Source organism: Cebus imitator, unplaced genomic scaffold (assembly GCF_001604975.1).
Source record: "Cebus imitator isolate Cc_AM_T3 unplaced genomic scaffold, Cebus_imitator-1.0 Scaffold539, whole genome shotgun sequence".
Taxonomy (NCBI): domain Eukaryota; kingdom Metazoa; phylum Chordata; class Mammalia; order Primates; family Cebidae; genus Cebus; species Cebus imitator.
This window is the reverse complement of record NW_016107854.1, coordinates 661,914-686,253: the sequence shown is the minus strand read 5'-3', so window position 1 is coordinate 686,253 and position 24,340 is coordinate 661,914. Positions and strand designations below refer to the sequence as shown.

Genomic DNA, 24,340 nt, shown 5'->3' with positions numbered 1-24,340 from the left:
GTGGCATTTGACCTCGAATTTCAGCCCTTGGGAACTTCAGGGAATAAACTCATACACTTAGTGCTAGTCAAAGACTCTATGATTACTTAACTAAAAATCCACATTCTAAGAAACTAACTGTCATAAACACAACTTTAGATTTTTCTCATCACGTCTTTCCCTTCTCGGGCCACGAGTGCCAGTTCAGATTCCCGTCTCCCGGCAACCCTTCCGGGTCCAGGCACAAGGTGCACAGTGAGAAGTATTATTCTAACAGCAAATGAGGAAAGCGAAGGGGCAGGAAACGGGCCTAGGATACAAAGTTCTGGCACTGCTCTTCGCACCTCACCTCGCTGTTTCTTCCTTCCTTGTCTTCAAGTCCCTAGTCTCCCTGGTGTCACTGCCGTTCTCTCGCTCACTTCCCGCAGCCTCCCTCAAAAGCTACGAACCAGCCGAGGCCGTCAGACTACATTGCCCACAATGCCACTCGCCGGCCAGTCTCGCGTGGGGGTTTTCCCTCGGTTGCTGTTATAATTAATGTTAATCAAACCCAAGTTTCTAGGAAGGAGCCGAATTATTATCTCATTCTCCGATAGGATATCTTTTGATCTTCACCTGCCACCCCCGCTATTTCGTGAAGAATCCTCTAGAGTGGGAAATTTGTTCAGGCGACTACTGTGGCCACCCTCCGCCTCCTCCAGCCTTTGCCCCTGTTAGGTCCCCGGGGGCCTGGGAGTGTCATTGGCGGATGACCGCAATTCTTGCCGCTGCCGCTGACATCGCGATCATGGTCTCCGGCAGCAGCGGCCTAGCCGCCGCCCGCCTCCTGTCGCGCAGCTTCCTCCGTGAGTCCAATTAGGACTCTGTCTTCCTGGCGTTCGCGGGTTCTTAGCCCTGCCGGACCCAGTGTCCTGGCCCAGGCCGCGACTGGGTCCTCCAGGGCGGGACGTCGGCGGGGGCCTGGCAGCCGCTGGAATTCAGGCTTCGAGTAGGGAACTTCTACGGAGGAAGGAGCTTTTCTGGATACGACAGGAGTGGGGCATGACTTAGGCCGCTGGCAGATGGAGATATTGGGTGGCTGAGCTAGGATTCGGGTCTGGGAGCCCTGCAAATTTAGAAGCTTGCTTTCGGCCCCGCGGTGACGAGTGGCAGGGTGGGGGTGGCATCTAGACTGGCCTCATTTGGAGTTGGGGGTGAAGAGGTCCAGGGTGAACTTGGTGGGGAGGGTAAGTGTCTAGGTTGAGAGGTAGGGGAAGAGTCTCAGTAGGAAGTTGGGGGATGAGGGTGTCCCTACTACGGAAAGGTTCTACACCTCGAATTCCCCCTCCGCAGGATTGTCACGTCAGAGGAAAGATAGTTTCTGTACACAGAGTGAGTCGAAATGGCTGCATAGACCCCTAGAAGCTTTTGGTTGGCTGGGACCTAAACCAGCATATTTGCAGTGTCTCCACCAGGCGGTTTGTGAACACCTCAGTTCCCGAAAACTTAGCACCCAAGGTTGCTAGTCTTTGAGACATGCTGACTATGGAAAATTCTTGCTATATTCAAAGTCTCTGTGCTTGTCAGGTAGGTGATAGTAGAAAGAAACTTTGGAATCAGCCACATCATGGTTTGAAGTCTGGCTAGTCCCTTTTCAGGCTGTGTAATAACCCTGGACAGTTTTCTTAATCTGTCTTTCAAGTAATGTTTCCAATCAGATGAAAATATTAACATATTTTAATGAGTCTGACGCACCATCACCTGTAAGGTGGACCATTATTTTGTTTACCACTAACAATGAAAAACGATTGCTTATTAAAATTGTGACCACCAATGGTTGTCACATGTGTCCTGTTTTTTTTTAAAAGTGAAAAAATATGCATCTTAGAAATGATAATGTGCAGGATGATCTGGGTTCACTGCAGAATAAGTGAAGCAATTTATATAAAGTATCTCGTATGTAGTAAACAGTTTTCTTCTTTCGCTTTGCTATTAATTCTGCTGCTTGTGCTGAATATTGTATAAGACTTAATTCCTTTCTTGAGAAGATTACATTCTAAAAGTTTACATTGATGAGTGTGAACTCAATAGCCAACACTTAGTTGCCAATCACTTGAAGTCAAAGGTCTGGCTAGATAACTTTAGCAAGTATGAAATAGTTGGTTTGTTTGGTAAAGCTTTCTGGAGATTCTTATTGTGTAATTTAAAGGACAGTTGAGGGTGTTGTGAGCAGAAGGTCAAAAAGGATTCATTATACCCAGTAATCACTCAGGTCAGTAGGATTTGAGCACCAAGAATGAAGTATATTGGATATGGTTTTAAACCAGCTTAATTTGAATAGAGACTAGGTTAGAGTGTAGAAGACCAGATATGCAGCACAGCCACTGTGGTGGGAAACCCCAGGAAGAAGTTGCCCACCTGTGTCTGTCTCTTCTGTGGTCTTGCTAGTCTGAGGTTCTGAAAGATCCTAGCTTCAGGTAGGTCTGCTGCGTACAAGAATCTAGAGGAGAAAGGAAGAGTGTCTAAAAGATCTAGTTCCTTACTCCACCTTTAGCAGTACTCTCAATCCTCTTCCCATAGAACTGGAAGTTCATTCTTCCTAGACTCCCAGAACCATTTGGTCTTAAAGTGACCATCTGGTTTAGTTTTGTTACTGGAGTGGGCTTGAATTATCCAAGTCACGTGATTAGCTTGTTATTAAGGGTCTGAAATCTAAACCAAGGTATATTCTATATTTAGAGGAGTTACAGACAACAATGTTTAATGTATAAATACCTCTATATTCACAAACCTCTAATTCCTTTTTCCCATGCCACATTTCTGAGCCCATTTTCACTTCCATGAGAAAAATAGCAGCCACAACATCACCTTGCAAACTTTTTTTAAAGGGGCCATAAATTATTTAGGCTGTGAAGCTAATAGAGCTACAGCTGTTAGGGAATTTTGTTCCCTCTGTTAAGTTTCAACTTATGGTACATTACTTGCTGAAGGTCATAGTGTTGAAATATTGATTAGAGTTAGCAGCAGCAAAGAAGCTCAGAGGAGCACTGCTAAAGGCCTTCCAGAGCCCTGTTGGAAGGAAAGAAACAAAATCTGTTTTATAGCTTATGAAAAAAGGAAAAGGATCCAGTTGAAGTGGAGAGAGAAAATACAATGAAAAAATGAGAAAGGTTTCTTCCATGAGGAAGTTAAGGATTTCATAAGCACCCTTGAAGTTGAAATAGTGAAGTGAAGTTTAAAAGTTTTTTTAAAACTGGTCAGTAGTTTTTGTAACTTCAGTCTTTTAGAATAAATAGGGAATAAGAGCTAGTATTTTTGAACCTCAGAATTATGGTATTTTAATGCCAGAAGGTAAACCTTAAAAACCTACTGGTCCCATACCTTTGTATGGTAGGTGAAGAAATCCAGAAAGTTTCCAGCCAGTATCAGAAGGGGCCCTAGCACCCAGGTCGTCTGTCTTTGCAGTATCTGTTCCATCGGCATGTACTGTGTGATATTTTCAGCTTCTTTTTTTGAAGCTCTGAATTTTTTTGGCAGCCTCAGTGGTGTGTTGAGAAGGTGACTATCCTGTTCAAAGGTGCTGCCTGGCCGGGCACAGTGGCGCAAGCCTGTAATCCCAGCACTTTGGGAGGCCGAGGCAGGTGGATCACGAGGTCAAGAGATCGAGACCATCCTGGTCAACAAGGTGAAACGTTGTCTCTACTAAAAATACAAAAATTAGCTGGGCATGATGGTGCGTGCCTGTAGTCCCAGCTACTCGGGAGGCTGAGGCAGGAGAATTGCTTGAACCCAGGAGGCGGAGGTTGCGGTGAGCCGAGATCGTGCCATTGCACTCCAGTCTGGGCAACAACAGCGAAACTCCGTCTCAAAAAAAAAAAAAAAAAGGTGCTGCCTTCCTTTTCACCATGTTTGCTAAGTGTGTAGGCCTGTTTTTAGAATCAGAGATGCATTTAAAGTGTAGTTTGGAAAAGGAGATCCTCAGCAGTGTTGTTTTGAATACTAGTATCTGTTGCCATTGCATCTAAGAATCAAATCATAGCCTTGATTCAGATGTACCAATGTAGCCATGAGATTTGATTTTCTGACATCAAATTTGTTTTTTCATAGAAACGTAATTGGGAATGTTAAAAACAATTTCTCTGAAGTATAGGGCAACAATTTCATCAAGGGTCTGCCATGTCATAGACCCACATTTTTTTACATTATAACAATTCTTACATTAGGATGTGTCTTATTATTGATATCTTGTTTTTTGTTTTTTTTTTCGAGACAGAGCTTTGCTCTTGTTGTGCAGGCTGGAGTACAATGGCGCAATCTCGGCTCACTGCAACCTCCACCTTCCAGGTTCAAGCGATTCTCCTGCCTCAGCCTCCCGAGTAGCCGGGATTACAGGCATGTGCCACCATGCCTGCCTAATTTTAAATTTTAGTAGAGACGCGGTTCTCCATGTTGGTCAGGCTGGTCTCGAACTCCCAACCTCAGGTGATCCGCCCACCTCATTTTTTCTTTGTTACCAGTAATTAATAGTACTTCTTAAAAATCAATGATATTTTATATTTGATGAAATATGGTACTTACAGCTTATTAGCTTCACTTGTAAGTCAATATTAAATGAATATATAATTTCACATTTGAATAGTGGGTTGTTTGGAGTTTGTTGGTAAGTGGCTGCTAGCTACTCTGCAGTATTATAAGGTCCTGTAGGTATAGACTACAATAGCCTGTGTCTTACATACGCATAATACCTATGGTTAATACGTGTACATTTGTTAAATTCATGAGTATGTGCATGAATAAATGTTTATCAGGGACACAGTTTGAGAGGTGAGTTGAAGGAGTATTGAGTATTTTATGAATAGAGTCTCAGGTTATTGGTTAGGAACATGGTACTGGTAATATAAGGCCATGGTTTGAGTACCACCTGGGCAGGTGCTCTTTGGCCATAGATTGTATCCTTTATCCTACCAGCCGTCTTATAAATGATGTGGTTACTATCTGTGGTGAAGAAGACCAGTATGTGGCTGGCAGGTACAAATCTATCACCCCTGTTGAAAATACATCTCTCTCAGGTTACTCAGTCTCTTTCCTTCATTGTCTTTACTACAGTTTGTACTTTTGGTAGTTTTGTTTTTCTTTGTGTAATGTTTGGCTCTTTTACAGGGCAGGAAACTTCATGTGGGTAGGGCCTGAGCCTGTCTTGTTCACCTGTGAATCCCTAGCACCTGGTAGATAGCCTGTCACAGTGAACATCTCAAAGCAGTTTGGTCTACTCATTCTGCATCGGTCATAATAATGATAATAAAACAACAGTTAGGGATATAACACTTGCTCTATCCCAGGCACTGTTTTAAATGCTTTGTATATTACTAACTCGTTTAATTCTCACATCAGCCTGTGAAGTGTATACTATTATTGTCCCTGTTTTATAGTGAGGGCTGTACCTTTACAAATGTATTATATGTGAAAAACTTAGAAGTATATTTGTGCATACTGCACATTATATGTAGACATGGATTAGTATGTTTATAAATATATATAAGATGCGCACAGGGGCATATAGAAAACATTTTTGGCTAGAACTTACGTGATTTTAAAATAACACTTTTTCCTCTCTCTTTTTAGGGAAATATTTGCCTTTGTGTTCATGTGGGTTGTAAACCCAGTTTTGGGAGTATACCAGGCACTGTGCTACCTGGTGCCAGTTTAAGGCGTGATTTCATATTAACATCACAGTCTCCTGGGGCAGTTGTTATTCCACTTATAGATGGGAAGACTAAGGCTAAGGGAGATCAAAAGAAATGTCCTGGATTATGTGGGTGGTGAAAGGCAGAGCATAAACTCAAGACCAGGCCTGTCTGATTCCTGGGCTGATGTTCTCATCTGCTCCTGGGGACACAGTCTCAAGGTTAAGCTGGACAATTTCTAAGAATCAGAAGAGAAGGAGGTGATCTAGGATGTGGCAACTACAGCATTCACCATCAGAAATTATTCCTGGTGGCCAACCTCACATTTCCTGCTCTAATATTTAATTTAAAATACTTATTTTCAACCAGGCGTGATGGCTCATGCCTGTAATCCCAACACTTTGGGAGGCCGAGGCAGGCGGATTACTTGAGGTCAGGAGTTCGAGACCAGCCTGGCCAACAAGGTGAAAACCTGTCTCTGTTAAAAATACAAAAAAAAAAAAAAAAATCAGCCAGGTTTGGTGGTGCGGGCCTGTAGTCCCAGCTACTCGGGAAGCTGAGGCAGGAGAATCGCTTGCACCCGGAAGATGGAGGTTGCAGTGAGCTGGGATCATGCCACTGTACTCCAGCCTGGGTGACAGGGTGACAGAGTGAGACTCCATCTCAATTAAAATAAAATAAAATAAAATAATACTTATTTTCTTATTATAGTAAAGCTAGGCATCTTGTCACATATTGATTTGCACTATGTCATCCATTGTATTTCTTGTTCATGACCTTTATCAGTTTTTCTCTTAGGCTTTGTGTTCCTCTTTTTGTTGGCTCTTCATGTTGCCCAGGTTAATTCCTTGTCTGTTAAATGTTATGAAAACACTCCCCTGATCTGTCATTGCCTTTAACTCTGCCTGTAGTGTGTTTTACTCTGTCTGAATGCTTGCTTTTTTCATGTAGGGAAAGAGTCAATCGTATTATTGCCTTTGGGTTTCATTTATTTAAAAAATATTAGCAAGGCATTTGTACTAGATTAATGTAGCTTTGGGCACCAGCAGCATTTTAGGGCTGAACTTCTATGCAGTCTCAATGTGAATTTTAGAGAAACCTATGATTTTTATATGTACAAAAATAGATACAGAGTTCTTTTCTCTCTTTCCTGATACGTGGGAGTTCAAGATTGACTTTTTCCAACTCACTGAAAAAGAGATGGACCTTATCATATTAACTTGGTATAAGTGTTTCTTTTGGAGACCCAGTTTCTTGTCCTGGAATTCAGTGAAATGTTTCCCATGCACCTGCTGTGTATAAGGCACTGACCATATATCATAGGCATCAAGATGAGTAAGACATGGTCCTGACACTCATGGAGTTTACAGTTAGCAGTCCTAAAGGTATTTAGATGGTACTTGAAATAACCTTGAAGTAAATTTAAACTTGGACAATTTTACTTAGAAATAATGTGGTAAAAAGAGTAAGAATATGTATGCATTCAGTAGTATACTGTGTGATGATATTTATTGTATACTACATGAAAGTGTTCGTAACTTCTATTCTTCTTAATCTTGGATCCTTTCTAAAGTTCCCCATTATATTCATAAATCGTGTATATCATGTGAAGATTTAGGAATTCCTGACTGTAATGTTCTATTTAAATGTTAATTTATTATGGATTAATGTAAGCAAAATTCTCAGGAAGTTGAGGACATTAAATCTTTAATTGAAATGTAAGAGATATTTGTAATATTGTTTGGCCACTAATGTATGCCTTGTGTTCTAAATTTCACTTTAGGAAATCACTCACTCTAGTAATTTGGTGGCTTTGTCACAGAGATCAAGTTTGTACTTAAAACCAAAATATGATTAAGCAGTGGACAGTGGAAGATTTGCACTGTGAACTACTTTGCATTCTCGAGCAGAAGTGGAGTAGACTATTTTTAATTGCTTAAGGTACTTCATTGATAATTTGGGTAGAGAAGAAATAATTAGGGAAAGTATAGAGTCAGTTTGATTTAATATTTACAGCAGCTAGAGGTTTGTGCTCTTTACCAGCCCAAATTAAGGAGAGTAGTGGAAGGGTTCTAGGAGGGAAGGTGAAGAGCTGCAGTAGTGGAGATGTGGGGAGGCTGCTTTTGTGGGAAACCTCTAGCCTGAAATTCTGGGCCTTAAATTATTTAAGGTGGGGAAGAATAAGGAGAATGAGAGTGATTTAAAATTTGGTGAGTTTTACTTGGAATGTAGGCATATTTTGCGTTATTTCCATTTGATTGCAAACACAGCAACAAATAATTTCCTTCATTCTATGATGTCAGCAATAGTAAGGCTTATCATTGATTTGATAACAGTATTGCCTCATATAGATCCACCAGTTGTTAGGTGTGTCATGGTAGCATGGAGTGGCAGGTGACTGAGAGTTGGTTCTTTCTGGAGTGTGTTACCTCAAGCTGTTGAGGAGGCAGAAATTAAGGTGAGGAGTATTATAACACAAGTCGCCTTTAGGTCCTCCTCACAGCCATGGCAGGTTGGAGAGCATGCTTGGTATAAAGAGCCTGCGGTAGCATGGGTTCATCTTCTGGCGTAGGTTGAGTTTCTGGGATTCAAAATGCATTTGTGGTGATTATGCTATAGTTTGCTGGGCTCTTTAAGGTTTTTCGCTGGGTTTTAGGGGCTGCTCTGATTGCCAGCATTCCTCCTTTGGCTAACCTAACATATCTTAGAGCAGTATTCTAGAAGAGGAAGCATATGATGGTCCATAATTCCTTGTCTGGATCTCCTGTGACAAGTTAATTCCTACTGTGCAGGGGCAGCTATCAGTTTAGGTGATATGGGTTCAAGTTAGGTAGCATGGGCCAGGGCTGGAGCAGAAGTGAAGAGAGTTTTTAGTTGGGGAGAGGTCGTAACAGTGGCCCAGAAGCTGAATGAATCTCTTTCCTTTCTTCAGGAGCTTGGAGGTGAACTTATTTGGGGTTTTAGGACTGAACTACTGATAGCCTAGGTTTCAATTTGGAGGTGATCTCAATGAGGGATTCATTCCTTAACTCCACCCTCCCACCTCTCACACATACATAGACTTCTCTACCTTGAATAGGGATCCCAAATGCCCAAGGCTTTTTCTTATTTTGGTACTTTACACACCATGCAGTTGTGGCCCACTTTTATGTCAGTTCAGATAGATTGTGAGTTTTTTAAGAACTGAGATGCTGTCATTCATCACTTTATCCTTAACACCTGGCATTATGTGGCATTATGGTGGTATAGGTGCTCCCTAAATGTTGGCTGAATAAATGAATGAACTCACATTTCAATACCAGATGATAACCTTGTCTGGCATCATACAGGTTTCTTATCAGGATGGAATGTGATCAAGAATTTCACTTCCTTGTCTTTGAATACGTATTTTGGATTTGCCTTTAAGATGATAATAGTCTATTAGTTCCAGCTCATCTGGAAGTGGGTCTGTATGAGCTTAAGCCTGGTGCATGGATGGAGAGATCACACATGCATGAGCCTCTAAGATGATAATAGTCTATTAGTTTAGCTTATCTAGAAGTGGATCTTTATGAGCTTAGGCCTGGTACATAGATGGGTAGATCACACACATCTACATCTATGCATTAGAAAATTTCCAAGGTTTACTTAATTAGATGCTGTAGGCTCTCAGCACTGGCTGAGTAATACTAAAAGGCCAGGGGATTGGGAGGTGAGCTGCTGTTTATCACACTTCTGATATACTTTTTGATGAGCACCAAAGATCTGATGTTGTAACATCTTGAGCTCCATAGAATTGATCCAGGAGTTCTGGAGTTACTATGAGAAAGTAGAGATCTTCATTAGTCTGTTATTGTAGCTGTGCTTTAGGGACACAGACAGACCTGTCTTTTCTCAGGGTGACATCTCCTGTGGAAGGAGAAGAGAATTGTCTGATCTCTGTTAAGTTAGTGAGTATAAGAGTACTTGTGGAGAACCAAACTTTACCTACAAAAAGTATTTTGTTTTAACAAGTAGGGACTCCAGATATCCTGATCATAACATCTGATCTTTTAATCAAATCTTTTACCTTCTTGTCTGAAAACTATGATATGATATGACCATTCGTTGACGATTCCAGGAATGGGAGGGACTGGTAAAGCCGATTCTGCCACTAGTCAGGAATTGTAGCAGGGTAGGAAAGGGTGTAGCTTCTACACAAATATCATCATTGTAGGTGTTCATCTGGGAGAAGTAGGAGCCAAGGGGAAGAATGGGTCTCACGTGACACCACTGGTGAGGGTGGGCTGTGCTGCATAGCTCAGTGGTGCCAGGGTCTCAGGCCACAAATACCTGCTATGTCCGCTAGCCCAGAGTCAAATGCTTCTGTGACTGCTATGCCAGACCTTGACCTGCAAAGCTCTCTAATGGCCCCTTGTTGAGCACAGTTCACTCTGAGAAAGCTGTCTGTTACCTAGCAGTTCTTTGTGTGCAAGATATGCTACCCAGGTGGTTAGGGCTAAATCTGAACCTGTGTCCTTCCTGGAGGTATAAGGGATTCCAAATACTTCTCCCAAAAGCAGATCTTGTTGCTCTTTCAGTTATGGAGTGTGAGGTCAGGACTTAGGTGGACATGAGGCAGTGATTTAAGGCAGAAAGCTTGGAGTGGACTCTGGGCAAATACATGACAACATGTTCTTTTTTTTTTATTCAATAGAGATTACTCCTTATGTTCTTTTCTTAGACTTGCTTCATGGGCGACCACAATGATAGGTAGAAGGCCTGGCTACTTTGAAGGGGCCAGGGATGGGTCACAGAAAAGGCACGTTGATAGTATTAATGGAGGGTTAGAAAGTAGCCCACAGTTTTGTCATCTATATTCTTCCTACTGCTTTTTGAAATGTGGGAAGCTGGTTGTAGTAACTACTTAGATTTTTCAACCTAGGTCTTTTTTTTTTTTTTTTTCACAAGCTGCTTCTTCTCTTGTCTACTTTTCTATTTATTTTATCCCTGTTTCTTTTATATATGAGTTCATATCAGAAGAGATTAAGTGATTTTGGATTGTATTTTAGATAAGTTTTATTCTATGACTTAACATTTAATATGTTATTTGTACTAGAGAATGAGTTGCTGAGCGATTTTTACTTGTATTCCTGACAAAGTTTGCCTCTTAGCTATTTAAAGGTATGAGGCTTTAAAAATTTGGGCCAAATGGGAAACCATGTGGCTGTTTAGTAAACATTATTAATGGAGGTGACAGTTTTCAGTCACTGGATTTAATTTGAACCATTTATCTTTGAGCCCCAGTTTTTTTTTTTTTTTTTTTAGGAAATAAAAATGATAAACTTTTTTTTTTTTTTTTTCAGTTCAGAAAAATCAACAAGGTTGTGGTTCTTGATGAGGGGATCCTGGAGAATGGAGCAATGTCTTTTTTTTGTTTTTCTAACTTATTTCTGTGGTCTCTTGTGTCTTATTTAAAAGGTGGCATTTAGGTTTGCCGTGATCACAAGATAGCTTGTGCATTACAGGATGTTTTCTTGTGATCAAGTTGAATTCTGGTTCAAAGTTTAGAAAAATTATAATGTGTCTTTTTTTTTTTTTTTTAACCTCTTAGTGCCACAGAATGGAATTCGGCATTGTTCCTATACAGCTTCTCGGAAACATCTCTACGTTGATAAAAACACAAAGATTATTTGCCAGGGTTTCACTGGCAAACAGGTATGTGTATCTAGATTTTTGTTTTCAAATGTAGACTAGAGATATAACAAATGAACTACTTTTTTATTTTTAATATCACAAAAATAATGTATCAGATTGTTGCAGAAAAATATACTGTACAGCAATGGGGTTGTATGTCAGGAGGAGGTTAGTTGCTATTGTCAGCCTATAACATAAAAATTGTATTTAAACTTACTTTGCGAAGGAGTATATTGCATGCTTACTAGGACTATATTGTATTGGAGGCCCACATACTTTCTTTCAGCAAATATGACACTTGGTTTTCCTATAACGTTGAAACAGATTACTGTTTCTTTGATTGAGCACTAGGTAAACTAGATTCTTGTGTTAGGTTTTGTACAGACAAACAAACAAAAAATCATATTGTTAAATACAGAATCCGTATTCAGTGTGGAGAAATGCTCAAACCCACAGAGTCTCTTGGATAGTGAGACAAGCAGAAGAACCAGACCACTGACTTTTCCCAACTTATACTCTCTCTGGGACCATGATTGGGACTACCAGGCAAAACTCCCTGAAGTGTTTTAATTTATTCTCATTTGTTTATATTCATTGTCTCATCCTCTTTCCTGTTCACATCATAGATTTTGTATAAGTGAAAATATATCTGTGATGTGATTCTGTAATAAAATACCACCTAAGAATCTCCTTTCCATTTTCCTACCTTTCTACTCCCCAGGAATTCCTTCTGTTAATAAATTGGCATGTATCCTTTCAGATATTTTTCTTGTGCATACAAACGTATTTATATAATATGTATTTTGTAGTGTTTATTATACAGAACTGTACTTATGTAATGTTATCTAGCATATAATATATATGATGTATATATCTATAAAATAGATACCTAAAAGTAAAATTGGATGTCATATGGTCTGTGTATTTAAAATTTTCATAGCTAAATTGAACTTTAAAACGTTGGAGCAGATTTATACTTCCACCATAGCAGATGTGCAGAATTTTTTAAAATGAGGAAGTACTACCAAATCAATTAGAGTATAATCACTATACTCTTAAGTGTCTTAACCCAAAGTATCCCTTTCTTTATTATTAAAGGAGATATGGCAAGATAAAAGCAGTCAATAATTATTTTATAATTTAAGTTTAATGATTTTTCTGTAATTAAAAGAATTGTCAAGTCAATTCTTCAGTGTTTTGGTAATCTAGAGCAGAGGTGACTAAACTTATTCTGCAAAAGGCCAGTTTGTAAACATTTTAGGTTTAGTGGGTCATACAATCTCTGTTACAGCTACTAAAAAGTGTTATAATAGCAAAAGCAGCCATAGAAAATAATGTCAATAAATGGGCCTGGGTGTGTTCCAATAAAACTTAATATACAAACCAGGTAGTGGGCCAAATCCTGTAGACTGCAGTTAGCAGGTTGTTTCATATAAAATGGTTCTTTTGCTTTTTTACTTTTTTTCTGAAATAACTGAGCACACAAATGTGTTGCAGTGGACTTTTCTTCTTTTTCTTCCTCCATTCCTCTATAACCTTAAAATAAAATCTACCAGGCCGGGCGTGGTGGCTCAAGCCTGTAATCCCAGCACTGTGGGAGGCTGAGGCGGGTGGATCACGAGGTCAAGAGATCGAGACCATCCTGGTCAACATGGTGAAACCCCGTCTCTACTAAAAATACAAAAAATTAGCTGGGCATGGTGGCGCGTGCCTGTAATCCCAGCGACTCAGGAGGCTGGGGCAGGAGAATTGCCTGAACCCGGGAGGCGGAGGTTGCGGTGAGCCGAGATCGCGCCATTGCACTCCAGCCTGGGTAACAAGAGCGAAACTTTGTCTCAAAAAAAAAAAAAAAAAAAAAAAATCTACCAATAACAAAAAATGAAGTACCCACTAAACCCTGAAATTTTGTTCCTGCTAAAAATGGCTGGGTGTGGTGGCCCACACCTGTAATCCTAGCACTTTGTGGGGCCAGAGCAGCAGGAATGCTTGAACCCAGGAGTTTGAGACCAGCCTGGGCAATATGGTGAGACCCCATCTCTAAAAAAAAAAAAAAAATAGAAAAATTAGCTGGGTATGGTGGCGCATGCCTGTGGTTCCAGCTATTCTGGAGGCTAAGGTGGAAGGAACACTTGAGTCGAGAAGGTTGAGGGAGCAGTAAATCATGATTGAACCACTTAACACCAGCTGGGATGACAGAGTGAGACCCTGCCTCAAGAAAAAAAGGTTTATTCTGATAGCCAAATGTCTTATGTGTATGTCATTTCCGTTATATACATTCTAAGGAAAGAAGATCTTCATCCAAGATTTGAAATGTGTTCTATCATCCCCTTCTCAATTGATGTTATATTCAGCCTGTTTTTTGTTATATATTATTAGCATATAATCAGAAGATGTTTGATTAACCCAAATTCCCCATGTAAATTTATTATATATAATTTTGTTTTTCTGTTTGCAAAATATTATATGATCCTGTGACATTTTAAGCTGTGGGCCTTTTTATAAGAACCATTGCCCATGGTGTAAGCACTATTGAGAACTGTCTCCATAATCTAAATTAGGTGATGGTTTGCCTAAATATTTAAATCAAGGGTAGTTTTAGTGTTTTTCAGTTACTTGCATTTGCATTGTTTCTCATTCACTATCCTTGTTTTTGTTTTTAAAGTAAGTGAGTGTTAATTTCCTCAGTTAGGTTTGTTGATTCAGATTCATTATAGACTTAATGATGAGGGCTGAAATTTATAGCTTACTTCCACAGTAAATCTGCATATTGTCTTTTTAGTTTGTTTTCTCTGTACACACATTGTTCTGCATAACGAATGAAAAATCCTTGTATTTTAGGGTAGGTTTCAGCAATGCAGATTTCCATTGGGTGCCATGTTGTTTCTTACACTGGCTTTATAAGCTGCTAAAATTATTCCTATTCCTAATTGTATACTAGCTGGTGATAATGGTAAAACTAAGGAAAATAAGCTAACTTTGAATAGATGTGTTATTCCTGTTTAGCACTACTTTATGATTAAAATTTGGTGCTTTTGAATTTACCTGGCAGTGTAGTCTAGGGCAGTGCTTTTTAGTGTCTATAGCAAAAAACCCATGTGGGTGTTTGTTTTTAATTTTCAGTCTAATATAGATCAGTACTTTTATAAAGTACAATAAAAGCTTTAGTAATGTCATGCTGCTATATTTGCAAACATTTTTACTTTTTTTAAAATTAGATTCCCCTCCCTTCCTTCCTTCCTTTTTTTTTTTTTTTTTTTTTTTTTTTTTTTTTCCTCTTACCTCATTGCAGAGCAGCAAGAGTCTGCATACTGTACTTTGAATAGCACTGTTTTAAGAGAGCGAACACTGGCCTGTGGTTCTCCCAAAACTCTGCCCCTGACTTTAGACAGATTAATTAACATGCTTGGGGCCAAGTTTCCTATTTTGAAATATAATTTCAATCAGAAAATTTCTGAAGTCCTTCTTAAGGCCCTACTTTTTATTCCATTAGTAGAATGTCAGTAGTTGGGACCACATTTTGAATGACCACATAGATTCATTCATTTTTCAACAACTATTTATTGAGTGCCTACTGTATGTTGATTTAGGTGTCATATTGCAATGAACAAAGTACACATAAATCACTATCTTCATGGAATTTACATTTTAGTGGTTGGGGGGAAATGTATCAACAAAATCAATGAGTAGATTATGTGGTATGTTAGAGAGTACAATTGCTCTGGAAGAAATAAGCCAGGGAGATAGTTGGGCAGTTCTTGCCGGAAGTGGAGAGTGGCTGATCAAAGTCCAGAGGTGGTACATTATGGCTGACATGCAAAATCTGGTAGAAAGATTGGAGAGGGCAGTGGGCCACCTGGAGGCAGTATCCCATACCTCTGACATGCACTGTGGGTATGGAGACAGTCCTTCAAAAGCAGGAGCAGCTCCCTATATGCAGGCATTTGACTCACTGCTTGCCAGTCCTGTGACAGAGTACTTGAAGATCAGTAAAGAGATTGGGGGAGACATGCAGAAACATGCGGAGATGGTCCATACAGGTTTGAAGTTGGAGCGAGCTCTCTTGGTTACAGCTTCTCATTGTCAACACCCAGCAGATAGCAAGCTTTCCGATTTGTTGGCACCCATCTCAGAGCAGATCAAAGAAGTGATAACCTTTCGGGAGAAGAACCGAGGGAGCAAGTTGTTTAATCACCTGTCAGCTGTCAGCGAAAGCATCCAGGCCCTGGGCTGGGTGGCTGTGGCTCCCAAGCCTGGCCCTTATGTGAAAGCATGAATGATGCTGCCATGTTTTATATAAACTGAGTCCTCAAAGAGTACAAAGATGTGGATAAGAAGCATGTAGACTGGGTCAGAGCTTAAGTATATGGACAGGGCTGCAGGCTTACATTAAGGAGTTCCATACCACCAGACTGGCATGGAACAAAACGGGGCCTGTGGCAGAAGAACTGAGTGGACTGCCTTCTGGACCCTCTGCTGGATCAGATCCTCCTTCCCCTCCACCAGGCCCCCCTCCTCCGCCAGTCTCTACCAGTTCAGGCTCAGATGAGTCTGCTTCCCGCTCAGCACTGTTTGCGCAGATTAATCGGGGAGAGCATCACACATGCCCTGAAACACATGTTTGATGACATAAAGACTCACAGGAACCCTGCCTTGAAGGCTGAGTGGTCCAGTACACAGTGGCCCAAGCCATTCTCTGCACCTAAACCCCAAAACAACCCATCCCCCAAACCAGCCATAAAGAAAGAGCCAGGTGTACTTGAACTGGAGGGCAAGAAGTGGAGAGTGGAAAATCAGGAAAATGTTTCCAACCTGTTGATTGATGACACAAAGCTGAAATAGGTGGCTTACATTTACAAGTGTGTCAACACGACGTTGCAAATCAAGGGTGAAATTCACTCCATTGCAGTAGATAACTCTAAGAAACTTGGCCTGGTATTTGATGACATTGTGGAGATAATCAACAGTAGGGATGTCAAAGTTCAGGTAATGGGTAAAGTGACAAGCATTTCCATCAACAAAACAGATGGCTGCCATGCTTACCTGAGCAAAAATTCCCTGGATTGTGAAACAGTCACTGCTAAATCTTCTGAGAAGAACGTCCTCATTCCTACAGAAGGCAGTGGCTTTAATGAATTCCTAAGCAGTTCAAGACCCTATGGAATGGCAGAAGTTGGTCACCACAGTGACAGAAATTGCTGGATAAGTGAAGTGTCACTGGGTTCTTTGCCCTCCCTTCACACCATGGGATAAATCTGTATCAAGATGGTTCTTTTGTAGATTTTCTCTACCTTTCTGCTCTTAAAACTGCTTCTCTGCTCTGAGAAGCACAGCTACCTGCCTTCACTGAAATATACCTCAGGCTGAGATTTGGGGTGGGATAGCAGGTCAGTTGATCTTCCCGCAGGAAGGTACAGCGCTTCCATATCAGCTCAACCATGCCACCAGTCCATAAGGAACTGCCAACCAGGACAACATTTTAGCTTTGAGCTTTTGGGCATTATTCTACCAACAAACAGTCCATTGAGAAGAAAACAGTCCCAGGAATTAACAGATCAGAATGTTCACACTGGTTAATCTTTTTCTAACAATGAGCGTGAAGATAGTAGAAGCTGGTGTGTTTTCAGATGGTTCTTCTAACCAAACTAATTTTTTACTGTTGACAAGTGAGGCAAGGGTTGCACTGGACCAAAGGCCAAGGCTTAGCCATCCAGCATTCCACACAAAATTGTTCCCTATAAGCATTCCTTTTATTCCCTATTCCATCGTGGATCTGCCCCAACCATGCTGTGGCAGTGCCCTTCGTCCAGACCAGTTAAAGGAGTCTTGGACACTTTCTTTCTCTAGGATTCCTGCCCAGCAGTTAAAAGGAAAAAAAAAAAGAAAAAGAAAGAAAAAACACATCATTCCGAGAAGTCTGGCATTCCTGAATCCTCTTTGCCTGCTAGGTGCCTGTTACCTGTCTTCACTGTCTCCTTTTCCCTGTCATGCTCATCAGCTATGGCTTCTGTCCAAGCACTTGAACAGAGGACTAAAAACTCCATTGCAGGCTGGTTTTAGGTCTTGATTTATGTAAGAATCTTACACAGCACTGCTAATGTAAAGTTCAGGTTTTTCCCTCTAGGACAAACGCTTACCAAATGTGCAACTTTTTTTGGTGGAAAGAGAGATTGTCCTGTGATTTCTACCCATTTCCTGAGGCCTGTGGAAATAAACCTTTATGTACTTAAAGTTTAAAAAAAAAAAAAAAAAAGAAGCCAGGGAAAGGAGGAATGTGTGTAGTCCTGGTGGTTAGGATGGAGGAGAAGGAGATTTTATATCAGGTGGTCAGGGAAGGCCTGATCTCTGAGTTAAGATGTAAAGGAGACATGGGAGTGAACCAAGAGGATATTTTAGGGAAGGTTATTCCATGCAGAGGGCGCAATGAGGCATGAGGCAGGCATATGCCTGCTGTGTGTGGAAGCCACAAGGCCAGCATGGCTGGAGTGTAATGAGCAGGCAGGTATATGACTCTGGTGTGGGGAGACAGCTTGTAGATTAACTTGTAGACCAGTATATGGAGTTTGGCTTTTACTTGACTGAAATCTAAAACAATCAGAGTATTTGATTAGAGGAGTGCTGTGATCTTATGTTTTGACCAGATCACTCAGGCTGCTGTGGAGATTAGATTGAAGGGGAGCAAGACCAATAACCCGTCAAGGTTGAAGTGACTTAGACCAATGTAATAGCAGTAGAAGGGGAAGGAGTTGTCGATTATACTTTGAAGATAGAGCAGTAAGATCTACTAATGGATGTAATATGAGATATATGAGAAAGAGAAGAATTAAGGATGACCCATATTTTTGATGTGATGATCTATAAGGACTGAAGTTGTCTTTAAATGAGATGGGGTAGATGGAGGGGAATGATTGGGAACTCAGTTTTGGACATTGTAAGGTTTACTGCTGATGTAAAATGAGGAAATTGAGGCAAGTATGAGAAAATGAGAAGCCAATTTATTCAGCTCCCGGAGAGGTTCTGTGGTCCAGGAAGGGGCCAAAGAAGTTGTGCCAGGCTGTTTAGGTCATGGGGTTTTATCGGAAGGGAAGGCGATTGATTGGCTATTGGGGAAACAAAGCAAAGGCAATTTTATTGGCTGTCAGGAAACAGGAAGTGCCTGAAACTAGTTGCTATTGGTAGTCGGGTGGGGCTTTGGGTAAGGGGGTCTTGATTGGCTGTTGGGGAAACAAAGTGAAGGCAATCCTATTGGCTATTAAGAAGCAGGAAATGCCTGGAGCTAGTGGTTATGGGTAGGCGGGCGGGACCTTGGCTAAGTGGGCCTTCCAGGGACATACAGAGCAGACTGCTACTGGGCAGGGTCTGATGGGGCTTCCTTTAAAAAATTTTCCTGTAGGGTTTATCAACAGTGGGCTGGGGGTTGAATGCATAATTTAGTGCTAAATGTGGGCTTGGGTCTGGTATGCGGAGGTGGGTGCGGGGAAGCCATACGGCAAGGCCAGATAACGAGCTTGGGTGATGACGCAGCTATCAGGTGCGGAGAGAGATGGATGTGTCCGTTTAACCCTCTGTGAGGCAGCCGGCCTTACAGACATGTTGAGTTTGAGATGCTTGCTAGTTCTCAAAGTGGAGGTGTCAGGTAGGCAGTTGACAATGTGAGTATGGAGTTCAAGGCTTAGATAAGTGGGGTGTTTGTGTCTTTGGACGAAAAAGAGAAGTTAAGGAGAGAGAAAGAGAAGAGGAAAACCAGGGGAAGTAGAGCCCCAGAAGCCTAGTGAAAAAGAATCTTTCAATCCTTGGAGCTGTTTTTGATTGTCATAACTGGAGGGGGTTATGACAGTTAGGAGGGTGTGGTACTGGCATCTAATGAGTGGAGCCCAGGGATGCTGCTACATGTCCTACCAGGCACTGGATGACCTCTCATAAGAATGAATCATCCTTCCAAAATGTCAGTAATGCTGAGGTTGAGGAGTAAAAGTGAATGGATAAAGAAATACAGTTTGTTGACTGGGCAGTATTAAAGGCTTACTTAAGGTAAGTGATCATTAATTTAAAATGAGACCAGTTGACATGTTTTCTTTTCTTTTTCTTTTTTTCCTCTAGCCTCTTTTTGGCTGCACATGTCTAGGCTTAGAGTAGGGGGAAAATTGGATTTAACCCAGGTTGTGGTTTTGCCAGATGTTTAAGTTGAAGTGAGAGAAAGCCAAGGTGATTGTGGGAGGGTAATGATCTACCATGAATTTTAAACTGAGGAGTGTGAGCACATGAGGAGTTGAAAAACAGGGAGTTTTTGATCACTAGCCAAGTTTGAAAACAGGGAATCAAAGAGGCCCCTGTTTATAGCTATTTTGGCTTTTCAGGGGCTTGTTTTGCTTCAAGCTTCAAAGCTATGTTCAGTAAATAGATGGGGATGCTTCCTATAGTTACTGTCTGGGAATAGTTAACCTATTTGTTTTTCTTTTCCTAAGTTGGTAAGATTGCTTTTGCTTCTCTTGGGCTTTCCAGTCTGCTGTTTCTCATGGATCTTGTGCTTTTTCCCCTCAGGGCACCTTTCACAGCCAGCAGGCATTGGAGTATGGCACCAAACTTGTTGGAGGAACCACTCCAGGGAAAGGAGGCCAGACGCATCTGGGCTTACCAGTCTTTAACACTGTGAAGGAGGTAATTAATGCTACCTGAGTTTGGCAAGACAAGAAAAGCAAGAGAAGAGTGAGCATTCTTTGGGTAGAGATCTTAATTGTGTTTCTTTTGGGAGAGTCACTTGTTGTTTGAAAATTCAGTAACCTAGAGAAATTTGAATTGCCTTCAAAACCGGTGTGTCATTTGTGCTTCTAGGCATGCATCAGCCCTTAAGGGAAGAAGTGCTGTGGCCAGGCTTCTGTTTGTCTTTTTATCATTGCCTTACTTTTCTTCTTCCAGTATGTTAGTACAAATGTCAGCAACCACCCCCTAATTCTTCCTTAGTGGGGACTATGCAGCAGGCACTGTGCTAGGTGTTTCATTCCAATTGCCCCGTTCAGGCCTCACTACAACCCTTGGAGGTAGGTGCTGTTATCCTCCTCATTTTAAAGGTAACGATGAGGTTGAAGATCTTGCCCATGGTCTGACAGCTGATAAGTGGCAGGCTTAGGATGGCTCAGAATAAAGAGTGGTCCCATGTGAAGAAACTAAATTGTAGAGTTATATTTACAAATCACAGTGTCCTAAATTCTCAAATTACGGATTTCTTGTTAATACCTTTAAAAATTATTTTTGAATTAAACTTTAATTCTTTGTTACAAAACTGATATGTGCTTTTTGTAAAAATTCAGATGGTATAAAAGGTAAGTAAAGTTAAATTTTATAGTGTCTTCAACATCTCAGATTTTGCCTCTGTAGGGAGCTAACTTAAGCTTAGTGTGTAGTGTTTCACTCTCTTTTTACTCTTATATGAATATTTATAAAACCAATAGTATTTAAAAGAAACCGTAGTGTAAATTATTGGGTATTTAATTTTAAAAATCTAAGAAATAAACTTAGTTTTTTGGGATGATGTGTTGATCAGCCTTAAATGTTTTCTTTCCCTCTTCTTATGCATATTTTTAAGGTATATTTTAAAACATTACATTTTTTAAGGCATAAATTTAAAGCCCTTCCTGCCTTAAATTCTATTATGGCTGATTTTATAACTTCAAAATATAGAGAGGAGATGCTTTTTCACAATTCCTCTAGGTCGGCTTTTCTTTTGTCATGAGCCTTTTTTTGCTTTTTTTTTTTTTAAGAAAGCCTTGTTGCTAAGCAATCCATTTGTTATAGTGACAAAAATAGTTGTGGCATTTGGAATATTCCGTAAGTTTTTTTTTTTTGACAGATATTGTTTATTTCTTACCCATTCTGCTCTTACAAAGAGATTTTTGAATGAGTAGGGTTGTTACCTTTCATCCATATGATTTCCTAGCACGATATTTGCTGTTGTCACAGTCTAGCTTCTGGAAGTATTGTAGCCTTTAGAGGTAGAGAACAGTGTACTGTAGTTACTTTTCAGTAAAGTACCTCCATGCCCATGATTTGACTTCTTTTGATTCCGTAACAGTTTTAATATTTTTTTGTCTCCCCCTCTATTATCATCTTGAACAGAGTTTTAAAAAATTATTTTTAACCTCTGGCATCATTTGTGGATGATATGTTGGCGTCCTTTGACTCTGTTCACTGTCAGGATGCTTTTAGGTTTACTGACATGCCATAGTCTAAGAGAGTGAGATGTCACAGAAGCTTTCATTTCACAGTGGCATTCAAAGGGGGCTGAGAAAGGGCTATGCTTAATTCTACTCTACTCTGACAGTGTAGTGAATTTGAGAATGGGGAGAATGCTATGTCTTTGGGTAGTGTCCTTTTCGTTACCGCAAGACATTATTAAAATGATAGTATTGAATTTATTTTACAATGTTTATGATTTAACCAATAATAAAGTGCTTCATCGTTAATGTTTCAGGCCAAAGAACAGACAGGAGCAACGGCTTCTGTCATTTACGTTCCTCCGCCTTTTGCTGCGGCTGCTGTTAATGAAGCTATTGATGCGGAAATTCCCTTGGTTGTGTGTATCACTGAAGGTATCCCACAGCAGGACATGGTGCGAGTTAAGCACAAATTGCTGCACCAGGGAAAGACAAGGCTAATTGGGCCCAACTGCCCTGGAGTCATCAATGTGAGTGCAAAACGTAAAAAGAAACCCAGATGAAGCCTCTCACGAGGCTAAACAGCTTTGAGTGAATGCAAGTGTATTTGTGTGTATGACCTGTGAGTGACTTTTTTTTTCAACTTTTCTGAAACTATGATTTACTTTCAGCCTGGAGAATGTAAAATTGGCATCATGCCTGGTCATATTCACAAAAAAGGAAGGATTGGTGAGTTTGTTTGTTACTTTCTTACAGATTAAAACAAAAAATTATTTGCCTTAAACCCTCAAAACTCACAAAGAATTTGTGACCTTTGCAAATCAAGTTTATTTTCATTAAATTGACATGAGTAGAATTTACCAGGGAAGTTTTGTAGTCTTATCAATTCTGTATCCTGAGTATAATAAGTTTATTTGAGAAGCCATTACAGTTCTACAGAATCAGTGAAGACTTTGGTGGTGGGAGTTTAAATATTTTTTTCCTGCACAGCATTCTGTGTATTCTTCCATGTGTTTGCATGTATCAGCAGTTAATTTCATTAACTATTATAACTTAGTTACTGCTAAGTAGTATTCTACTGTACAATTATACCACGATTTGTTTATTCGTTTTCCCATTAATGAACATTTGAGTTGTTTTCACATTTGAGCCTTACGAACAAGGCTTAGGTCAATATTTGTGTATAGGTCATTTTGTGGACAGATTTTTGTTTCTCTTGGGGAAAATACATACGAATGGACTTGCTAAGTCATGTTCATAGGGACATAAGTCGAGTATGCTCAACTTTTTAAGAAACTGCCAAATAGTTCTGCAAAGTGGCTATATCGTTTTATATTTTCACTATTAATGTAGGAGAGTTTTAATTGCTCCATGTCTTCACAAACATTTAGTATTGTTAGTCTTTTTAAATGTAGCCATTCTACTGGGAGTAACATGGTATCTCTTGTGGTTTTGAGTGTCCCTGATGACTAATGATGCAGAGCACCTTTTCATGTGCTTATAAGGCCATTCACATACCTGCCCAATAATCACCTTGCTCTTTTAGATATCACAAACTTTCTCAAAATGTTTTGGGTTTATGGGCACCTCAGAAAGCAGGGCAGTGATCAGAAAGGCAAATCAGATGGCCTATCATAGGAAAATTATATTGCTACTTGATTAGTTCCTTCAGGAAATAGCCAAGGTAACATTTGAAAGTTAGCCACATTAGGCTTGTGTTTAGACTCTACACCAAACTTTATACTGTTTTTCAATCATAATAGATGATTGACAGTGTTTTTCTCTATCTATAAAGCATGGCTACTAATAATAAATAAGGGTAATTGTCATAGTGGGTGAGTGTCGGTTGTGCAGTTTACAGGATTCGGTTAAAGGTTATGAGTTTTCTTTATTACTAATGTCTCTTGGAGCTGTCAGCCCTGCTGCCAGTGGCAGCACTTGATAATTTTATGAGGGGTTACAGGAAGCTCCATAGGCCATCTGAATTCCGGTGGGGCCTGATCCATGTATCACTGATGCTCTTGTTCATATTTGAATATTACTTAGATTCTTTGGTCTGTTTTGAAGGTGACTGCTGTGCTCTTAAGGCGAGCATTGAAGGAATGCTCTGTGCTGAGTTGCTTTTCTGATAATTGCCCGGCTTTCTAAGGTGCCCATAAACCTAAAAAATGAAAATCAAGAGAAGTTCAGGGAAGTCCTTTAGACATTGGTTTTGTGAATGGTCATAACACATTGATGAGACAGTCCTCTGGGAGACTGCTTTTAATTCCTTTGAAAAAGGGCTTTTTTTCAAAAGAAAAAATACATGACACTGCAAGATTTTTGAGAGGATGAGGAGAAGATGGTTATTTGTACCAAATATTCCTATTTTGGTACTATTGCTAATAGTCTCAATAGCCTCCTTGACTAGTTAGAGAAAGAAGGATTTTTCAGTCCTTTAGCTGTTTCTGAATGGAATATAATGTAATGTGATAGCAGTATAATAGTGTAATGGATTTCCAGTTTTTGTTAATAGAAGCTAATGAAATTGCATATCTGCCAATTGAGTGTTATTGAAGGAAGTGATTGGATTCCAAATTGATGATATTTAACTGTACCATGTTTTTTCTTTTATGATAGACAGTTTGTTACTCTCAACCATGTGTCACATGTTTGACTATTCTGTCCTGTTTTAAAATTTTAATTAAGCTGCCTATATTGAGATAATTATAAATTCATGTGTAATTGTAAGAAATAATACAGACAGATCACTCTTTATTCAGTTAGCCCAATGATTGACATCTTGCAAAACTATAGTATTTTCATAAACGGGATGCTGACATTGATGCAGTCAATACAGAAAACTTTTACATCACCACAAGTTTCCTTCATGTTGCCCTTTTCTAGTCACTTCCC

At 40.1% G+C, this 24,340-nt stretch overlaps 1 protein-coding gene and 1 pseudogene across 2 annotated transcripts in view; both read left to right on the top strand.

Moving 5' to 3' along the window:
* Positions 1 to 517: 517 nt before the first annotated feature.
* The window catches only part of SUCLG1 (succinate-CoA ligase GDP/ADP-forming subunit alpha), a 39,216-nt gene continuing 15,393 nt past the window's right edge, over positions 518 to 24,340 (top strand). The window contains exons 1-5 of the mRNA XM_017514958.2: positions 518 to 824; positions 11,215 to 11,318; positions 19,836 to 19,952; positions 21,763 to 21,975; positions 22,117 to 22,174. Coding sequence (XP_017370447.1) covers positions 728 to 824; positions 11,215 to 11,318; positions 19,836 to 19,952; positions 21,763 to 21,975; positions 22,117 to 22,174 — 589 coding nt within the window. The 5' untranslated portion in view covers positions 518 to 727. The remainder of the gene's footprint in view (positions 825 to 11,214; positions 11,319 to 19,835; positions 19,953 to 21,762; positions 21,976 to 22,116; positions 22,175 to 24,340) is intronic.
* On the top strand, positions 13,141 to 17,547 carry LOC108293515 (annotated as a pseudogene). The gene has a single exon (XR_001820719.2). The product of XR_001820719.2 is annotated as an adenylyl cyclase-associated protein 1-like (transcript).